The sequence below is a fragment of the Podarcis pityusensis genome, assembly GCF_964106645.2.
Source record: "Podarcis pityusensis genome assembly, chromosome: 3".
Classification (NCBI taxonomy): Eukaryota; Metazoa; Chordata; class Lepidosauria; order Squamata; family Lacertidae; genus Podarcis; species Podarcis pityusensis.
Window position 1 is genome coordinate 82175329 of NC_138026.1, and position 22155 is coordinate 82197483.

At 39.8% G+C, this 22155-nt stretch overlaps 1 protein-coding gene across 2 annotated transcripts in view; it reads left to right on the forward strand.

Annotated features, from left to right (window-relative positions):
- Positions 1 to 242: 242 nt before the first annotated feature.
- The window catches only part of CRIM1 (cysteine rich transmembrane BMP regulator 1), a 136518-nt gene continuing 114605 nt past the window's right edge, over positions 243 to 22155 (forward strand). The window contains exons 1-2 of one of the 2 annotated variants that reach the window (XM_080997670.1): positions 243 to 968; positions 17806 to 17976. In XM_080997670.1, the coding sequence (XP_080853796.1) occupies positions 617 to 968; positions 17806 to 17976 (523 nt within the window). In that variant the 5' untranslated portion in view covers positions 243 to 616. The remainder of the gene's footprint in view (positions 969 to 17805; positions 17977 to 22155) is intronic. The other variant, XM_080997671.1, reaches the window with a different exon arrangement.

Sequence of the window (22155 nt, forward strand, 5' to 3'; positions counted from 1 at the left end):
AGGGGAGGGGCAGAGCGCGAGGGGAGGGAGACAGGCAGGCAGGCAGCCGCCGCGGAGCCCAAGCAGCAGCAGCGCCTCTCCCACTTCCATCCACCAACAGAGCGAAAAGGCTCCGGGAGAGAGAGGGGCGGCGAAAGCGGCCCAATCCGCGGCAACGAAAGCAGCCTTGGGGGCGGAGTCAGGCGCGCCGCTACCCAATGGCACGGGCGCTGGGGCGGGGCGGAGCTCCGGGAGAGCTTGTGAGGAGTCTGAGGCGGCGAAAGAGTCCGGAGTCGGGAGGCGAGTTTGTTGGTGGAGCTGCTGAGGCTCGTCTCGTGCTCTCTCTGGCGCCCGTTATAGCAGCTGCGTAGTCGCCGCCGCCGCCGCCGTCGCGCGCGGGGCCGCTGAGGGGAGACCGCAGGCTTCGGAGGCACCGTCGGGGAGGAGCGGGCGGAAGACGTTTCTTGACGGCGAAAGGAGCGGGAAGCCGCCCGGGGTAGAAGTTTGGCTGGACTCGCCGCCGCTGAGGAAACTTTTCTCGAGGGGCCGCAGCCGGGGGAGGAGAGGCGGCTGAGGCGTCGCCGAGGCTGGGCTGCTCCCTGCCGGACTCGGGGGCGCTTTTTCGGCCCTGGCCGGGATGTACCTGGCAGCGGTCTCGGCGGGGCGGCGGCGCCGGGGCGGCGTCGGCTGGCCCTGGGCGGCGGGTTGGCCTCGGCTGCTGCTGGCGGTGGCGTTCCTGGGGGCGTCCGGGACGCGGGCGTTCGTGTGCCTGCCTTGCGACGAGTCCCGCTGCGAGGAGCCCAAGAACTGCCCCGGCGGCGTCGTGATGGACATCTGCGGCTGCTGCTTCATGTGCGCCCGGCAGCGCAACGAGAGCTGCGGGGGCTTCTTCGGGCTGCACGGCGCCTGCGACCGCGGGCTGCGCTGCGTGATCCGCCCGCCGCTCAACGGGGACTCGCTCACGGAGTACGAAGCGGGCGTCTGCGAAGGTAACAAGGCAAAAAGCCCCTCCAAAGGCGGACGGGCGCCTCTTGCTTCCAGGCGGAGGGGCGCGGAGTCCCTCCGCCCCGGCGCGGACCGACGAGCGTCGAGCTAGCGCGTGTCTTGGGAGGTTGGGGGGCGGCGGCGGCGGAGAGAGGCACTGGGGATTTCTTTCCGGGAGGAAAGTGGGGCGGGGAGGACTGGGGCCCTTGTCAGACCCCACTTTGAAAGTATTCTGCTGCTTCGGGGGTCTCTCCACCCCACCCACGCCAAGCCACTCCATTTTTTCAGTACACTTGTAGTGTGAAATGTTGGCTGCATGTACCGTGAAAGCTGGTAGGTAGACTGGAAGGAAAGGTTGGGGTTTCCTAGTGTGGCGTGTTGTCTCCGTCGATTGCATGTTCTGACTCTTCTCTCCCCTCCCCCCTTCCCCCCCTTTCCTCATAGTTGTTTTCCATACTTGCCCACATCATATGCAGGTGTTCATCCCCCAATCTGCACTGCTTTAAAAAACAAAACAAAGAGGAGGTATCTCTCTTTAATGCTACAGTGGCTCAGAGTAGTATGTGCACGCGTGTGTTTTGCCGGTATAGAACCTATTGCTTCCCCCTCACAAGGTGGATGTTGCGTTTTCCTCTTCTGTTTGGTCCTTTACATTTCCCTCTCCCTTTGCTTATTGTTCCCAACGGTCGTAGATTTTAAAGTGGCTTTTGAACTAGGGCATGGAAATAAAAAGCGTCTTTTTTTTCTGAAGTCGGGATACGTTCTTCCTTATTTTTTAAATGTAGGTATCTCTGGTCCTAACAGTTCGATTTTCTTTTTCCTTTGGCTTTGGTCTGCTCTTTTTCCAACCTGTTTTTGCAGCCCATCACTAACCATGTAGTAGTGAGACAGTGAGAGTTGTATATTAGTAAGTGCATTTAGGGCTACAGTCATCAGTGTCTTGACTCCCCCCCCCCAGTCCAGATGTGTAGGCAGATGGCTATTGATTGTCATGTAGCAATCCAGCTTTTCTGAAATTATAGTTTTTAAAGCTATCATAATTGCATAATTTTTGTTTAATGGTATATTTTCAGAAACATTGCAACAATCAGACTATTTGATAAGAGTAGCTTTATATTATAATTAGATGATATTGCTTACCTATTAGCCTGTTTCATATGTTTTTTGAAATGTCAGATTGACACCTGTCTTTGCAGTCTTCTGGATTCAAATGGCGTGTAATCAGTAATGAATGAGAATTCTTGAATCAGTAAAGAATCAAAGGATGACCATTTATTGAAATGTTTAAAATGCTTATACCCATCACTTTATGCATCATTGGGGGGGACAGAAATCTACCTTTCATTTTCATGCAGAAAAGGGGGCAGTTCAGTTGGCTATAATTTGTATTGTACGTCAGTCTTCTTCATAATATATTCGTGTCATTTAATTGGAAATATATGAATATTTTGCCTGATAGCTGTGTAAGTGGCACGAGAGAGTTCAATCTCTCCATTTTCACCTCTTCAAACATTAGGAAAGTTTGAGATACTATAGTGCAGATGAGAATCAAAATTTATATGGAAAATTTTTGTCTTCCCCCTCCCTTTTCATTGGTTACTTAAAACGATGGTTTTTGTAGATCCGCTAGAGAGCAGCCGTGAGTTCAGGAATTCCTCTGGTGAACAGTAGTAAAGTCATAAAAAAGCTCACACTCCAACTGTTTAAAGATAGCTAGTGCCCTTGTATTCCCCAAAATGACATTTAAACTTAACAATTGGTACATACATTTGTTCATAGTTTAGTTTTACTTTTACTACTCTTGGTTATGACATAAATTAAGATGTGGTTTTCTGTACAGGTTAGCTCTCCTTCGCACATTATCAGTTGGGTTTTCTGAACATGATGAGAATCAGCATGGATCTGTCAGGCTTTTACAACTGTTTGGAGTTGTAGTTGCTTTACATGTTTGTATGGGGAGAATTTAAATATAAGGAGCATGCAAGCATATTAAGTTTGAATAAATATCTGTCATGATCTTCCATTCAGATGTTGCATATTTTCCATGTAACTACACCTTAATTTTTATATAAGAGGGAAATTATATTGAAAACTTCCTATAATGTTTTGACACTGCCTCCTTTAATGTATAGCAGTCTAGAGCTTTCTGGCAGTTTTAGGAGAACTATAATTCTTTAGAAGTGATGCAATGCTGGACTTCAATGAAAAGCACATCTGGCATTCCCCTGCTGAAAATAATATGGAGAGTCTCTCAAGAAGAGACTTCAGCTAGTGTGGACTTGACATTAGACCCAGCTGTCCCAGTTCCAACTATCCCACAGAAACAGTCTACAGAAATTAGCAAAACTGTTGCCATATAAATCACTTAGCTGCATGAGTATGCATAGTTGAAGCTTTTGGTCACCAGTTGGGCTGAAGTATTAGTAGCTTTGAATTTGGCAACACATTCATAAGATTATTTTGAGCTTTCACATAAAAATATTAGAGCTAAAATCTGTTACTGATTCCAACAATTGAATTGGGACCAGTGGTTGAGTTTACTGTTTCTTTTTATCTGTTGATACAACAAAGCTTTACTGGTAACAGTCTTGACATGAATATCATTTGTAGATGAAAGCCTATCTGCCACAAAAGAGTAGGTTTTCACATTTTTACAAATCTATTCTCTTTTCAGTCTTTCTTACAATAGAATTTTTATCCTGAAACGACCCCTACTGGTCACAATGTAGAACTCTTTTTAAAGCTTTTAGATGGGTTCATGAAAAACACTGACACAGCCAAAAATGTGTTCTCAGTCCAGTGGTTATTAACATGGATCATGGTTTAATCGGCAGTGGCAAATTGTTATCTCAAATCTTCTGAAAGCAGTATGTATTAAATAGAATAAAGCAAACACAGCAGCTGACTGATATTTTTGTAATGTCATGGTAGCTTAGCAATATTTTTTTCATATATTTTTTCATCTATATTTTTTCATCTATATATTTACATAACATTTCATATAACAGCATTAGGTGTGCATTCTGATTTTGGAAAAATATCCATTCAGGACTGGAGCTACTACTTGCTACTATACTGTAGCTATACTCATGTGTTCTGCTTTCTAGATTCACCATTGTGGAGTTCCTTTTTAACATTGCTCTAGCTATGATTCCATAGTTCAACAGTTATTTGCTGAAAGCTGTAATGCTACTGGTATTCCGCTGGTCTTGATCCCTTTGTGGTAAAGTACCATATGAACTCATGTAACTAATTTCATAAACCTTTATATAAGTAACGAGCATGGAACAACTCAAAACTATTTTAACAGTATTGACAGCAGATGCATTGCATTAGAAATAAGCCCTGACACCATTTTAATTACTGAGAAAAGATTGGTGCTGAACTGGAGAGACACTCCAATGTAATTGGGTCATGTATGTGATGCCAATAAGCAGTTGTTTAGCTTTGCTGGGTGGGTGGGGGGCAGCTGTGAAATAGAGATCTATAAAAGTAGTGTGGAACTTGTAGCCTTCCAGACATCAGCTTCTGTTATCCCTGATCATTGTCCATGCTGGCTTTGGTTAGGGGACATAAACTACTATTTAAACTATTTCCAGTATTTGTCCTGGAAACTATTCTAACATTTGGCAATAGTCTTCTGGGAGGTCTGTGTTTAGAAATAGTTTGGTTTCCTTTCAACTGTGTAAACCTTCACTTTCCCTTCTGGAATATTTGCATGTCATGGACTCAACTTAGTCCTGACCCTTTCCATAACAGTGCTAGACAATGTAGTTTTACAATACTTCTGTAAAAGTTCATAAAGCTTTTTTTCTCTTCTTAAGCAATGCTACTTTTATTAGGGGAAGAATTGGTGATGAATGTCTGAAGTTGCTGCAGCTGATTGACATAAGCTGCCTAAAGCTCATTCGGTGACCTTATTCCAGGCACTGTCTCTTTGTGTGACCTACCTCACTGGTTGAGCACCTGCTTTGTGTGCATGTTCAATCCTCTTCATCACCAGGTAGGGCTGGGAATGTTTCCTGCGTGAAATCCTGGAGAGCCACTGTCAGTCATTGTAGACAGTGCTGAGCTAGATGGAGCTATGGTCAGCTTCCTATGTTCCCTGTGATATGAATGTAATAAATTAGTAATATACAGTATCAAACTACTTGTTTCCATATAAAGCATTCTAAAATAACATCTATGGTTAGTGCTCTATAAGTGTCCGAGGTTCCCTGGCTCTGAATACTATAGCTTCCTAAATTTATGCTAAATTTCCATAAGAGATTAAGGAGAGCCTGCTGGATCAGGTCAGTGGCCCATCTAGTCCAGCTTCTTGTTCGGACAGTGGCCAGCCAGATGCCTGTGGGAAACCTGCAAGTGGGATTTGAGCACAAGAGCACTCTCCCCTCCTGTGGTTTCCAGCAGTTGGCATTCAGAAGCATTGCTTCCTCCAACTGTGGAGGCAGAGCACAGCCATCATAGCAAGGAGCTTGCCATAGCCCTCTCTTCTATGAATTTGTCTAGTCCAGGGGTCGGGAAGGCTTACCAGGCATGGGCTGCATCACTCCTGCGGAGATCCTTTGTGGGCCGGGCCAGCGCAGCACAACGCCGGAAATCGCTTCTGCGCATGCCCAGACTCCGGAAATCGTGCCTACTTTTATCTGTCATGAATCTTTGAACATTTAGCTTCATTGGTTGTAAATGAGTTCTAGTTTACAGTTAATGAATTATGTTAGTTTTTGTAGGAGATGTTTGTGATCAACTTCGTACTGTCACAAAAGCAGTACTTATAACAGGAACGGAACCTCAGGTCTCTCTTCTGTAGGACTTTCCCCAAAACATATTCCTCATTGTCCCTGTTCTGTGCTCTCCTCAAGGATACATTCCAGCCAGGCAAAAGCACTTAACTATGTTAATGCCTCTTGCTTGCCTGGACGGATGTGTGTGTGCTGAGCTCTCTGAATTTTGTGTGACTGGAATGTAAGCTATCAAAAAGGTAAAAGTAAAGTCTGTTGCTCCACCCACTTTTTGCCTCTGGTCCCACCCAACCCCATAAGGGAATGCAGTACTTGGGCTGCAAAAGATTCTCCATACTGATCTGTCATTTTAATATCATTTTCTCATTACTTTGCTCAAACAATCCAGGAAACGGCAGTTGATTGAAATACTGCAAAATATTGGCGATTCCTAGTTTACCACCACAATAAACATTTTCAGGGAAGATAGGAGTACTGTAAAGTTTGTTGAAAATGCCTTCAGTCTTACCTTTGACACCTTGGCATGTTTTTCTTGTTAAACTTGTTAAATACTGATTTCCAAAGAAGTACTCTGGGATATAAAAGATGTATGGATTTAGTAAGTTAACTTCATTAAACGTTTTGTAACTCTGACTGCAGTTTGGTACTGCAACTGACTGTTGCTACAGTTTTGCTCAAGAATAGCAGTATCATTTTTAAAAAACAAAACTGACAGGATTATGTGATAGCCTGTTCAGGCAAATCTGTTTGCTATGAAGTGAGTCTGGTTTAAGCTTCTGTGTGCTGCTTCTATGTGAATATTGCTTGCAATATTCTGAACTGTTTTGATATTTGAGTAGTCAACCAGACTGAGATGTTCAGGCGTAGCCTTTTAGATCCTCTTCATCTGGAGGTTCTAATTGCTGCTTTCTTGTGCATTATTATAATAATAATATTTATATCCCGCCTTTCCCCCAGAATTGGGACTCAAGGTGGCTTACAAAAATTAAAACCAACTTGAATAAAATGCAGAAAGCTTAAAAGATATAAAATATATGATTATGTTGTTGCAGTTGCACAATCTGGTGTCAGTGTGAGATCAGTGGCTTTTGATGTGATCAACCATGGTATGCTCCTGGATTTGTTTTTTGGGCTGGGGATTGGAGGCACTATTCTTTAGAGATTCTGCTACTAACTGCAGGACTGGTTCCAGAGAGTAGTACACTCTCTCTCTCACTTTCACTCCCACCCCCACCCACCCCAGGAACATTACCCCCAATACTGTTTAAAATCTACATGAAATCATTGGGAGCAGTCAATTGGAGTGCAATGTCTTAATTATGCTGATGACACTTTGGTCTATTTCTCTGTGATTCAGAAGTGGACACTCAAGGCTTGAGCTGTTCTCTGTATGTGGTGTACAAGAGGGACAATAAACCAATATTGAATCCTGGCAGATAGAGGCCCTTTGGGTGTTTGGTTCTTGTGTCCAGGAAGTGAGACATTTACTGGTCACACCTTTTTTGAAAGAGCAGGTTCATCTTTGGGGCCTTCTCATTTATTCATCTTTGGCTTCAGTGGCTAGGAGTACTTTCTTTAAGGTTTGGCTGGTACAGCAGCTACAGCCATTGCTGGACAGGGATGATCTGACCACAGTGATCCATGTACTGATAATATCAAGACTGATTGCTATCAAGAGCCAACCATCATCCATGTATTAAACATTTTGTTGACACAACTGCACTGGCTACCAATATACTACCAGGCCAGATTCAGTGTGACATTGTTGCTTGCTTAGAAACTCCTAAACATCTTGGCACCAGGCTACCTGAGAGACCATCTCTCCCCTGCCTACCCATTGCATAGATTACCCCCAGTGCTACTGAGAGGTCCTAATATTTGCTTTCAGTGTTGTCACGCTTTTAATGTGGAATGTGTTACCACCTGAGATAAGGCCTGCACCAATTATATATTCTTTCAAATGCATGCTTATGAACTTTTTATTTACCCTCCTTTTCTGACTGAATTTTTAATTACTGGCTGCTGGTGCATCTGCTGATGTACTGTTGTTTTCAACTGTTATTTTTAGTGTTAAGTACACTGCTCAGATACTTTCAAATTTGAGCAAAAATTTTTTTTAAAAATAAAGTAAGTTTAGCAGAAGCAGGTACTCCCAAACCATAGTTTGAATTGTTGGCGCTAACCATAGTTAATGATACTGGTTAGAATTGGACATACAAGCAAGCCAGGATTATGCTCAATTAGCCATGGCTTGTCATTTCAGCCACACAGTAGTCCCAATATACTAAAACAAGAGTCCCAAACTTTTTGTTTTGCTGTTGTGTGAACAAGAAGGAAAACACAGAAAGGGACACTGCAGAGGAAAGGACATACAGTGGTACCTTGGGTTACAAACGCTTCAGGTTACAGACTCCGCTAACCCAGAAATAGTACCTTGGGTTAAGAACTTTGCTTCAGGATGAGAACAGAAATCGCGCGGCAGCGGGAGGCCCCATTAGCTAAAGTGGTACCTCAGGTTAAGAACAGTTTCAGGTTAAGAACGGACCTCCAGAACGAATTAAGTTCTTAACTTGACGTACCACTATACTTGACTCTTAATGTCTGGGACATAGAAAGATTGTGCCTTAGCTCGGTAATGTGCCTTTCCTTTTTATCTATGAAACTTGTGTCTGACATGCCTTCATACAGGAAAAAAGTAAGTGGTTTATTTACAAATAGTGTTTTATGGGGGACAAAGCATGCCTTACAATGGTTGGCCCAAACCACTGGAAAGTGTATGTATTTTTTTGCAGGGAAGCATCTCTTGAAGATGCTTGCAGAATACTAGCCAACACTCCACACCTGCCTGTCATGACTGGCATTTTGCTAATATTTGCTCAGTGTTCTTCAGGTATCAAAGCAAATACTAATTACCTGGTATAATACTTAACGTACAAGGTGCAGGGCTAGCCATTTTAATTAGAAGAAAGCAGCCTGTCTCAGACAGCAGATTTTGGGGTATCATTTAAGGGCAGGCAAATGTAAGAGACTGGGCATCATTTAAATGACACAATCCCCTGCTTGTTTAAGTTGCAATATGAAATATTAGCTATGCAAGATAAATAATACAAGAGAATAATAAATAATAAATGTGTGGGTTAAACTGTCATTTGTTTAGTTACAGGATATAACTTTTTTGTCTTTAACAATACAATCTTGTACATGTCTACTCAGCAGTAAGTGAGGGCAACTAGTGTGGAGCTCCACTGCAGCACACCTGACCTCCTATCAACAGTATCACTTTGCTTACTGAGAGGAAGAGGGGTGAAGTTATGGGGAGTTCAGCATAGTGCAGGTGCAGTGGGGGAACCAGTTCAGTGCTTCTATTGCTTGACCTGCATCACATCACTGCCTTGCTCCTCCCTCATTCCCCCAGTCAACACAGCAGCAACACTGCTGGGCAGCCATGTGTACAGTAGCACACCTCCACAATGGCTGCCCATTGAAGACTTACTTCCAGGTAAACATGTATAGGATTGCAATCCTAAATGTTCTTAATTTGTGGAAATTAGTAGCTGAAGTAAAAGGGTTCTGGTCTGAATTCTGGAAGGGAAGAATGCAGTTGCTTGAAACTTGCTGAAACTTAAAGCCTTGTTGTCTCTGAGTCTCCACCCTCTGTGAATTGGAGTGTGACTGACTGACCATGCAGCCTTGCAAATAAGTCTACAAATGTAGGTTTATTGCTAGCCCATCTTATCACAAATCCCTATAATAACCATTTTTGGCTCATTGACCAGTATTGGAAACAAATCCACAAAGTTACTTGTCCACAAAAGATTACTGTTAGATTTACCCCCAGTAATCTTTTCTAGTACAGTGGTACCTCGGGTTACATACGCTTCAGGTTACATACTCTTCAGGTTACAGACTCCGCTAACCCAGAAATAGTACCTTGGGTTAAGAACTTTGCTTCAGGATGAGAACAGAAATCGCGCGGCAGCGGGAGGCCCCATTAGCTAAAGTGGTGCTTCAGGTTAAGATCAGTTTCAGGTTAAGATCGGACCTCCGGAACGAATTAAGTACGTAACCAGAGGTACCACTGTATCATTACCTCTCCAGCTTACAAAGGTTTCCTGCCTTGATCTTCCAAGGATGATGCTTACTTGGCATAGGAGAGCAGACATGTGGCTATTTACAGAACTTGTTAATGAGATCTAATGAGTGAAAGGGGAGGAGCCAAGGGCCAAGCTATTGGTTCAGGCAGACTAATAGGCAGGACTTTTGATCAGCTATATGGATTTCTATTTTGAATTGGGTATCAACTATTAAAATTATGTATTCACATTGACCCTGCAAACTTAGGGGCCAGGAGTGATCAAGTTTGCGGCTAGCAACTTGGATCCAACTCTAATTTATAGGTTTCCACTATGTAATCTAACTCATTATTGGGTTCCTCTGCAGTATTTAGAGTCCTCGGAAGAGGGGAGAGAGCATATGCTAAGCTTGAAATAGGTTTTTGCTGTATTAGTGTGAATTGAAGTTCTGATGTAAAATTCTGTAAGGATTTATTCCATTTTGATCAGTAAACAAGTTAAATTCTTCATCTCAGTTCGCTAATATATTCTCATTTCATTACTAATATACTGCATTATTATATATCAATGTTTTAAAATACATTGGAAAAAGTGTTATTCTATTCCCAATAATTTGATGATATCCAGTTGGATCCATACCAAGTTAGTTGCACTTTGAGATGAGTGTGAAAACATGGTTCCCATTCAAATTAATGGAACCAGTGCAAGTAACTGTAAGTAATTTAATCACCTTGTCTGTTAAGCCCCCCAAATATCTGACTTGTATAGAACTGAGAAGGGACGTGGGTAGCGCTGTGGGTTAAACCACAGAGCCTAGGACTTGCCGATCAGAAGGTCGACGGTTCGAATCCCTGCGATGGGTGAGCTCCCGTTGCTCGGTCCCTGCTCCTGCCAACCCAGCAGTTCGAAAGCACGTCAAAGTGCAAGTAGATAAATAGGTACCGCTCCGGCGGGAAGGTAAACGGTGTTTCTGTGCGCTGCTCTGGTTCACCAGAAGCGGCTTTGTCATGCTGGCCACATGACCCGGAAGCTGTACGCCGGCTCCCTCGGCCAATAAAGTGAGATGAGTGCCGCAACCCCAGAGTCGGCCACGACTGGACCTAATGGTCAGGGGTCCCTTTACCATTACCTTACAGAACTGAGAAGACCTCAGTGACATTGTTAAGCTAGGTTTCTAAGAATTTTAACACTGTCTCGTTTGCTTGAAAAACTTGAGGTTGGCATCCAGAATATTTATCTTGGTAACTATGAATGCTTTTTCTAGTCCTGACAGACACAGTTTCAAAAAAGAACTGACAATGTAATAAGTGTTGGGTCCTATTATTTTAGCTATCAGGGATTGCTTCTCGATGTTGGACATTTCCAGAATTCCATTTAGTGTCACATTTACTCCATCACATGTAATCAGGATTGACCACTGATTCAGCTTTAGCAACCAGTTTCCATATCACTAGTTTCCTCATCTCTGGCTTCATTGTCATGAGTATTTCAATAGAGAGACTATAGTTAATTAGCTTTTGTTCCTAATATTTTGTATGTGGAGATACACCTGAAGCAGTTACCTTGCAAAGTGTGGAGAAGTATGTTTACAAACAGAAATACTATTGTGGCTTTTTACTGACTCACACTAGCTCTAAGAGTGATCTTATGTGTATTACATATATTCCCTCTTGAATTAACTTGAATTTTCTTGTCCTGTTATACTAGTACAAATATATTACTTATCCTATAATTAAAGCTATCAGTCTCACTGTATTGAGGACTAGCAGTAATCATTCCATCATTCTATCTGCATTTTAAAGGAACAATTTCCATATGAAGATATACTAGAGATATATATTGTTTTTAATTTCCTTTGTTGCTAGCCAGAAAAAAATATTACATTAGCAGTAAAAGCTGTGAGAATTTAATGAATTTTTACATGGCTTCAAATATTTGTCTGACAGATTTTAAACCAGAGGGCCTTTTTAGATGTTTGAATTATGATGAGAATGCATACCAGTTACTTATTTGATTTTTGAGATGTTGCGTCAGCAAGAAGTAATGGTCATACTGCTGTTTTTTTAAGCAGGTAGCCTGCTTAACTGAACTGCTGGGTGCAATTTTCCTTCCATGAAGCATGGTCATTGTGTTCTGGGGGTTGGGGGTATTTATTGGCTAATGCCTGTAGTATTACATTTAGTGCACTTTGAAAATACTGTGATATTTTGAAACATATTTTTAAAGAGATTTTTAATTTTTACATCAATTACTTTTTACTAGGAGGCCTCATCTTTTCAGAAATTATGAAAGAATAGTACCTGCATGGCTACACCCATTTGATTTGTTCCTTTCCTTTATGCTTTAAGTTAAACTTGTTCTTTTTCCACTTTCTATCGTTGAAGTGTGTGCTCAACCTTGTTTATAAGTAAAAGTAATGGTGGAGAAAATAGTGAACAGGTTACCCCAGTAGGAAAATTACCTTAGTGACCCTATCAATTTCCTGGTAGCAGAATATGATATGGTGCTATGAACAACAGATTTAGGATAACTGGATGGCTTTTTGAAGAGTACATTCTGGACATGAGTCCTAACTGAAGCTTAATGGAGCGATCTACATTGTGCTATACTGTATGAATTGAACTGTAAAAGTGTGGTTTTGACTTCAACTAGACTTTGATTATTTTTCTTTTTATTTTATTCTCTAATGTAGCCTGAAGGGTTATAATTCCCTGAAACGTATTATACAGTTATATTGATGAGATATAATGAATAAAATTGACACTTTTGGACGTTTTTGTTGTAGACACCCTGAAATGAATGATACTTGATACTCATCCAGGATTCTGTAGTCTTTTTAGAAACAGAAGTTCTGCCAGCCACCCATTCATTGCCTTACTCAATTAGGGCTTCAACTTTTAGAACAATATTTTGGTGGAAAGATTGAATATATTTATAGGCAAATATATCAAGGCTGATCAAGTGGCGTTTCCTAAGAGTGGTAAAATGACACCTAATGATACAAAACAAAGATTCCATATGGGTTGTTATTTATAAATGCTAAAAAGGAGTTTGATAGAGTAGAATGGAGGTATCAATTACAGTTTCTGTAAAAAAGATTGGGAATAGTTTTCATTTTATTGCTCAATTGATATATGCCATCCAACAGCCTCAATATTTTTGAATAATATAAATTGGAAAAATTCTAAATTTCAGAGTGGCACTTGTCAAGGATGCTCATTGTTCGATTGTTGTTAAATAACAAGGATGGATGTCACCATTGTTATTTAACATTGCAGAGTCTGTTGGAACACATCCAGGAATTGTTGGGCAAAAAGCAGGAGGTAATTACTTAAGTCAATCTTCATGCAGGTGCTATAGTCCCAGTTTTGAGAGACCCAGAGGAAATAAAGCCAGTCTTAAACACTTGATATTTAAGTACATTTATATCTTGGAATGTAAGATAAAGCTGCAAAATTAGAATGGTTTGGTTATCATAAGCAGAGGACTATAACAGATGCAGTCATACCTCGGGTTGCGGGCCAGAATGTGTTACTTCCGAGTTTTGGCACTCGCGCATGCGCAGAAGTGCTAAATCACGCTGAATTGCATCACGCGCGTGCACTGCTGCGGGTTGCGAACATGCCTCCCACAGGGATCATGTTCGCAACCTGAGGTATGACTGTCATGGGAAAAGATACCAAATTCTATGGAGAGGAACCCCAAGTAGATATTTCGGAATCTAGATTACCTAGGATCTGGAAAAAAAACCCCAATAATAATAATGATAAAAACTTATTGTTTATACCCCGCCCACCTGGCTGGGTTTTCCCAGCTACTCTTGGCAGCTGCCAGCAAAATATAAAAAATAACAAAATTAAACATAACCACTCCAATTTAATTCAGGAAATGAGAAAATATCATCTAATTGGGAAAGTCTAAAACTTTCATGAGTAGGTAGAAGCACCATAATAAAAATGAATATAATGCCTTGTATTCTGTTTGTTATGAAATCATATTAAAAGCAAATGATCAGTTAAAAATATTCTGTTACATTTTCAACGGTCAGGCAAGAAACCCAGAATTATGTTGAAAATGCTCAGTCAGTAAACTTTAGAAGAGTTGGCATTTCCTAATATAAAAAGTTTTATTTTGCTTGTATGTTTGAATGTCTAAAGATACTGTTTGAAATTCAAGAGTTAAAAAATTGAACAAAGGTGTTTCTGTAAAATAAAATAGCACCCTTTGGTAACACTAGGAGGAACTTAATAGTAACTCAGACCTTGTCACTTTGCCATTTTAAAAAACATTTTAAAAAAGAGCATGCTCATCCAGGATTGTCACCTCACTGTTTTTTTTTTATAATATTGAGTGCAAAAGGAGAGAATCATGAGGAGATATGAAGCTATGGGAAATGTGCAAACATGGGGGTTAATTGAACTTAGGGCTGTGATAAAGGAGGGACTAGGATTAAAAAATTGCCATCCAATTTAAAACATGAAAAAGTTAAAATACTAAAACAGATTAAAGTCACCTCAACTTCCTAAGCATCTGAGTAGGCTTGTCTGAACAAGAATGTTTTTAGCAGGAGCTGAAAGCTACATTGATGGTGTCTGCTTGATATCAATAGGCAGGGAGTTCCAAAGTGTAGGTGCTACCCACAGGTGTTACATGCTGACAAGGTCTTGCTCCTGTCAGCAGCAGGGGTGCCAACCTGAATAAAATACTGGGGAGGGGACCAGTTAAGACCCGCCCCACATAATCACAAGATGACATGCACACACACCATTTGAATGGCAGTGCCCATCAACTTGGGGGGGCAGGTCCCCTCAAATACTTTATGTTCCTTTTTTACGTTCCTATTCTAATATGGTTTTTATATTGCTGTGCTTTGGAATAAAGTAATGAAATAATATACATACATGTTTTACAAATAATGAAAAATATACATACTTTTTAAAGACAGTGTTCTGTATGTATTTATATATCCAATTATCTTACATGCAGCTGGTGTAATATTTTTATTCATAATACTTGTATTTTTTGTTTCTATGGAAGCCGCCCAGAGTGGCTGGGGAAACCCAGCCAGATGGGCGGGGTACAAATAATAAATTATTATTATTATTATTATTACTTGTAATCTATGTAAATATTCAATAAGTAAAGTGAACTTGTGAGTTTATATAGCCCCACATGTCCACTGCATGCTTCATAGCTAAATGGTCTATTTGTAAGCCAGATTTATTGAATTACCTCAGACATTAAAAAAATGGGAAATGAGTTATTACCTCATTGCTTGACAATAGTGCAAAGTAAAGTTTTGCATTGTGGGGTAAAAGTTCAGTGTCTCATTGAACAGGGGAATATGGAAGTTATGCCATAACTAGTTATTTCTATGCCCCATACTATATATGACTGAAAACACTTCAAAATCATATGGAACAGTTAAAGAATTTAAAAGTATAAAAAAGGTGGTAACCCCTAATACCGACTCCTATAGGAGGTGTTTATTAAGACAACTGTTTTTTAAATAGTTCACATATAGCTTTACATTTCTGAAAATAAATGCTGAATGTTTTTAATATTTAATGCTGTACTGTTTTTAACATTTGATTGGGAGCCGCCCAGAGTAGCTGGGGAAACTCAGCCAGATGGGCGGTGTATAAATAATAAATTATTACTATATTATATTATATTATTATGAATGGTTCACAGTTAATCTTAAAACATTAAATATAACACTGCAGGATATCAAAAGCAAAAAAGTACAAATGAAAATCAAATACAAAATATAACAAAATATTTACATTTAAAGTCGCATAATTAACATGAATGAAAATTCCACGTATAAACTAATATAAGCCACCCAACAAAATAACTCTGCTGCCCTCCATTGCCTCGTAGTAGCATCTTCCATTCACATCCTTAGCACTTCCACATGCAAACATGACCAGTAGGTTTTCTGGACAGTTTTCAGCTGCCATAAATGGAAATCTAATTAACTTAGGAACATTAGAGGCTAGCTGCATTATGTCAAGTCAGGCAAACTGGTCCATCAAGCTCAGTATTGTCCACAATCCCCTCAACTAACTGGCAGAGGCTCTCCAGGGTTTCAGACAAGAATCACCCTGGAGATGCTGGGGATTGAACTTTGGTCCTTCTTTGGAAACCCAGATAGATAGGGGGTATAAATAATAAAATTATATTGTATTATTATTTTGCATTCAAGAGGGATTCTCTACTGCTGAGCTGTGGCTACTCCCCCAGTACTTAGAAAATGAAAAATTGAAAGTAGATTGATTTTCCATGTTGTAATTCCCCCCCCCCCCACCAGTAACCAAACGGTGTTGAACTAAATTATGCTGTGGGTGAGGTTTAGAAATACCTTTATATATCAAATATTATATTTAAACCAATCCATTGGAATTCTGTTAAATATTTTAAGTTTTGTCAGCTAGGGATGTGTAAATCTGTCAATTTCTGCAGTTGCACATCAGTTTGTTTGTTTTAAAAAAGTCCTAATGAAATTTCATCAGTGAACTTCTCCAAACATAGATTATTTTGTAAAGCAATTTCCCCCACTAAAATGCATTTTTGTCTGTTTTCAGTAATACATGCATTTTATGCATTTTTTCCTACTTATACATTTTTGTATTTTCGCTTGTGGTGAATATCTTGCAAAACTTAGAGAAGTGCAAATCATGTAGGCTCATTTTTTAGTCTATTTTTTCTCCCATTTCTAATGACAACTCAGTAGCAGTAACTCAGTAACATATACCTGCTTTACCTAAGTTAAATCAGAAGAGCAGTAGTAAATGAAGATACTGAAAAAACATATCCTAATTTTAGGATATCCAAACAACTGTACACTAAATATATGATAACTAGGGATAGTCACCTATAAAGAAGTTAATTGCAATTTCAGTTTTAAATTGGAATAGTATTTTATCCTATCCAATTCCACAGCTTTGGCTTCTGTTCATTATGTTGCTAATTACATTTATGTAATTGTATTTCTAAAAGTGGAAATGGGAAAAAATAGTTATGGGTTGAAAACTTCCACCCCATCGTTGTAAAGTACTTATCCTTTTTTTACCTAGTACAGATGCCTCTTTTGCCCCTTTCTAGTTACACCACTGAAGAGATGACAGAGATCTGTCAATGCGTATCATCATGTGCTATAGCAGCTACTGTATCGTTAAACTTTGCAGAAGACAGAGCTATAAGTTATGAGCACCACATTTATCTGCCAGGTATACTTGTTTCTAGTGGTGAACAGTCAGTGATTTGGAGTAAAAGCAGGGAAATACAATGTGATAAGAGATCATATACATGGATCCTAATCTTGACACACCAATGCCATTTTCAGATCCATGTTTAGTGCAGTCATTATGGAAACTGATGCAGGTGCTGGATAAAAAGTGATTTAAGGGTAGGCAGAGTCCATAATTGAGTGGAGATACATACATACATATGTATATATATATGTATGTATGTATGTATGTATGTATATATTGCATATTGGAATACCTGGGAGGCAATGCTGTAGAACTGCTTGTAGCTTGATGAAAGACACATTTTTCTTATGAAAAGCTGCCAGTATTCCAAATTGCTTAGACTTCTTTCACAGAGACTCTAATTGGGACTTGGTGGGTAGCCTAAACCTCTAGAAAGTTAGTGTCGTTTGTTCAAAATTGAGGTTATGACTTGAAAATAAAGGGCCTTGTCTGAGTCTGTAGGATGCTCTGGATTTTATATTCTCTATTCTGTTACAGGTGCTAGAAACACCTTTAAAAAGAGAAAGAGGGAATAAGGTGGTTCTGAAGCTTCTGTGATGAATAGAAGTGCTATAGGTTCACACACAACTTTTTTTAAAATTGTGATGAAGTTATACAAACATGAAATGTGAACTGTACAGAACTTCATAGTGTACCTGCTAAAGCTGAATTTAATATTTTCATTTAGATGTGTAGGTGTTTGCCAAAATATATTAAATGAAACAAATCAATGACCTACTGGTATTATAGTTGTTTCATTTTGGTTTTTAGATGAAAACTGGGATGATCAGCTACTTGGATTTGAGCCTTGCAATGAAAACCTCATAACAGGCTGCAATATAATCAATGGAAAATGCGAATGTGATACTATTAGGACCTGTAGTAATCCCTTTGAGTTTCCAAGCCGGGATACTTGCCTGTCAGCTTTAAAAAGAATTGAAGGTAAGTCTGTATTCACTAGTACTTGATTTGTAATTATTTTTGGCACATCACCTTAAAGGCCTAATATGCAATTTTTTATTCTGTATCCCATGCTTGTTGAAAGGAGATGTTAGAGCAATAGTGTTGGCAAATGAAATGTTTCTGGTTTTGTGATTGAATACCCTGATTTAAAGTTTTTTCTGTTGTGGTACGTGAATAATGAGTATTGGATATTTTGCTTGGTTGTGTATCCTGAATAAAGAAGGTGACTTTTATTGTGGGGAAAAGGCAAATTGATCAGAGTTTACTTACTAGTGTCTATTGTAATTACACATATGTTCCTTGTTGCCTCTGGAAAACTTCCCTTTCCCAATCCAAGGATATTTCAAGCCTGTGAAAAGAGATGATCCACACAATTGCATTCTGCCCAAGGCGTGGCTTGATTTGTTTTTTTCTGCAGTGGACTTTGAGACTGTTGTAAAGTACGCATGGGCTTTTTTAGACAGGTGGAGCAAACTTGTGTTCTTTTGTCTGCTGTAGAGGTATCTTGATTTTCATAGCTCTGTGCACAATACCCAAAACATACAAAATGTGGTAGGGAAATAATTAAACAGCACCCTGAAAAGTGCAGACTTTTTGATTTTTAAAGTTCTTAGTCAAATATGTTCTGTTGTCTGAGCAGTTGACAAGTTGATATCGATGTTTAATACTCTATTTTTTCTCAGGTTTGTGAAAGATTATACATTTATTGGCTTTGCTCTGTCTTTCCTGCCTGGTTAAAAGATGTTAGTAGCATAAGCTGTCCAGTGCACCTTTAATTGTCTAGTGTTAAATGGCATGTTGTCTCTGTGAATATAATGGTATAGCTAGAGAGACCAGGAATTTCTTTACTAGTGTCTATATAGAAAAATAATTACTTGTTCTGCTTAGGAAATGAATATATACGCAGGATATTGTCAGGTAGAAAAAATGCCATATGTGAACTTGCCATTGAAATATTCTGCTATCAGCCATGGGGACTTGCTGTGTATATGTTGATTGTTCTTTGAAATAGCAGCTTTATCAAGGTGTTGTGTAAAATTAGAATTGGGAGCAGTTGTCTTGGTGTTGCTTCCTTACTAAAACTGTTCTACAATAAAGGAAAGTACTTGGGACTATGACATCTAAAGTATAATCTAGAGCAGTGGTTCCCAATTAGCTAAGTACCGTGGACAACCTGTTTTTCAAAAACCAGGCTATGATCGCCCTACTTTTGAAAATTCTGATATCTCTGTGGTAGTTTTTGTTATGTGAATAGTGCCACAGACCCCCTGGATGAGTTATGTGGACCTCCTTGGGTCCATGGACCATCAGTTGGGAAACACTGATCTAGATTATTATTGTTACTTTAAAGATGTCCCAAGTGTTTCAAGCAGTTCACAACTGTTAAGCCATGCATATGTTCTTTAGTATTTCTTCATTTTTCAAAGGCAATAGTATCTGGCCATGTAATAGAAAAGGAATGACTGGGTAGAATTTAACTTAAATGTGCTAAGAGAACAGTTTCCCACTGCAACTTTGTTAGTGGGCAGACTACTGGTGTGTAATTTCAGATCATTTATGGTAGATAAGAGAGCAGAGTGTCCTTGTACTAAGGTACCAACAGATAGAAGCTTTTATTATTCAAAAAAGTATTTAAAAAAGGTTATTTAATAGTGATATTGATATTGCCAAAGAAGTAGTGCTGTGACTGCTTCAATTTTCAAGATAAAGTGTAGTGAGAATTGAAAAGGTAACCAGAGTTGTACCTTACCTTTCTTTATGCTGGTGCTTAAAACGCAGGGAGGAGGCGTGATGATGATGATGATAATGATGATTTTAATAGCCTGCCCTTCATCAAATGATCCTAGATAGGTTACAAAATATAATTAAAATAACTATAAAAAGGTAAAGGGACCCCTGACCATTAGGTCCAGTCACGGACGACTCTGGGGTTGCGGCGCTCATCTTGCTTTACTGGCCAAGGAAGCCAGCATACAGCTTCCGGGTCATGTGGCCAGCATGACTAAGCTGCTTCTGGAGAACCATGGAAACGCCGTGCACCTTCCCGCTGGTGCGGTACCTATTTATCTACCTGCACTTTGACGTGCTTTCGAACTGCTAGGTTGGCAAGAGCAGGGGCTAAGCAGCAGGAGCTCACCCTGTCACAGGGATTCAAACCGCTGACCTTCTGATCGGCAAGCCCTAGGCTCTCTGGTTTAGACCACAGCGCCACCTGCATCCCTATAAATAACTATAGTGTACAATTAAAATTATAAAATAAAACAATGAAAACAACCAATATCAAAATAACAAATAGCAGTGCGGTGCAAAGCAATGTAGAATGTATTCTCCAGTGTGAAACAAAAAAATATTAAAAAGAGAACTCTTCTCAGCCTCAGCAAGTCTTTACAAGGTAGAGTTCACTGGAAGTGGAAGTGTACAAAAATAATACGCTAAACCGTGGCTCCAGGGTCAGTCAGGCTGATTTTAACCAGAAACTACTTCTGGGGTTACCTAGAGTTCAAAGGTTCAGAAATGGGAACAAGTCAGGAGCTCCAGAATGTAGACCAGAGTCTACTATGTGCAAAACAGGTTGCACTGAATCAAAACAGCACTGAATCAAATCTAATTACATTGGAGTGCAGCCCATGGTAGGATAAATTAATTAGATTAGGCTCTGCTAGGTGCAAAAGAGATTTTGAAATGCAGCCACACTAGAGCTCTTGATGCAACCATAAACCAGTTTTGTACCTAGCAGAGTCTAATCTAATTAAACCCTACCATCTGCCACACACCATTTTAAGGTTGTTATAAAATGCAGATTTTAATGCTTTCTTTATACCAGCCCTTTCCTTTCCCCCTGCCATGTTTTACCAACCACCCAGCAGTTGCAGACACTTTCATATTGAGTAAGAAAAGGAAGTACAGCCTCATTAATCTTGGAGTGGGAGTATGGAAGATGCAGTTTGGAGTGACTGGTTTGAGTGGACACTTGATTGAGAAAAACTAATGTGAACTGAAATCATTTAAGAAGATAGGGTGGAGAATTACCCTTTCCATCAGCAGGAGACATCATGGGGGGGTAGGAGTGTTGGCTTCTTTTAATAGCTTTCTCAACCTTACCCTCCTGAATCAGACTGATTACTCCATGGCAATCTGAATATCCAGCCTGGAAATGGTATTTATCTATCTACACACAGGAAGTCAGGATAACACTTCATGGATCTGATAAAGTAGACTATAGTCCATAAAAGCTAACAAATTTGTTAATTTTCTAAGGATTGTCAATTCTTTTAAGTGTGTTCAAAAGGTCTTTGGCCGAACACTGGTACCTGATATATCCAGGTCTATATCACTGAAATGTTTAAGTCAGATTTAACATGTGGAAGACAGTTTATTCACATCTGGCAGTTCAAATCTAGAGTTCACTAGGAATTAAAACAGCTTTTGGGAGCCTTTACAACATACTATTTACATTCCTGTTGCAGAATAACTCTAAAACTGGTTGAACAGGTATTTTAACATTTGCCTGTTAAAGGAAGATTTTGGGGGGGGGGGGGGAATTCTCAAATACTTTTAAAGTTCCTAGCTGTCAGGTTTAAATTTGTGATGACATGTAGATGAATCTCTCTGAAAGTTTTTGGAATATTTGCGGTCAAAGAGCTAGTTATAACATTTAGCCAAGGAAAAAGGCACTCTTTTCTCCTCTTACAAATTGGATTGTTCTTGTGACTGAACTACAGAGTTTGGCTTGCATAAGCATACATACATGGACATTATATAAATTTCCAATGAGGAATACAGTCCTTTCTGTTATTTCTTCCTAGCACGCCCATACTGAGGCCACACATGTACTTCAAAGTGGGATCTAGTTCAAATTAAGGAAGTCAAACTTTCTTGAAACATATTTTATATTTAAAGATGGCATGCATCATTTTGAAGAAATCATTGAGCAAAATGTCAGAATTTTGATGTGTTTAAATGATCCCCCCCAACCCCATGCCCCCTGTGTAGTCCTGCTTGGATCCAGAGGGCACAGTGACATCATGATCAACTGATCATTTGAGAATTCTTTACTGTTTATAGTATGCTGGCGGTTAGTCAGAATGAGAACTTTGCTTATAGCACCCCCCCTTGCCTGTGACAGACTTAAAATTCATAGGAATTATAGTTTTTATA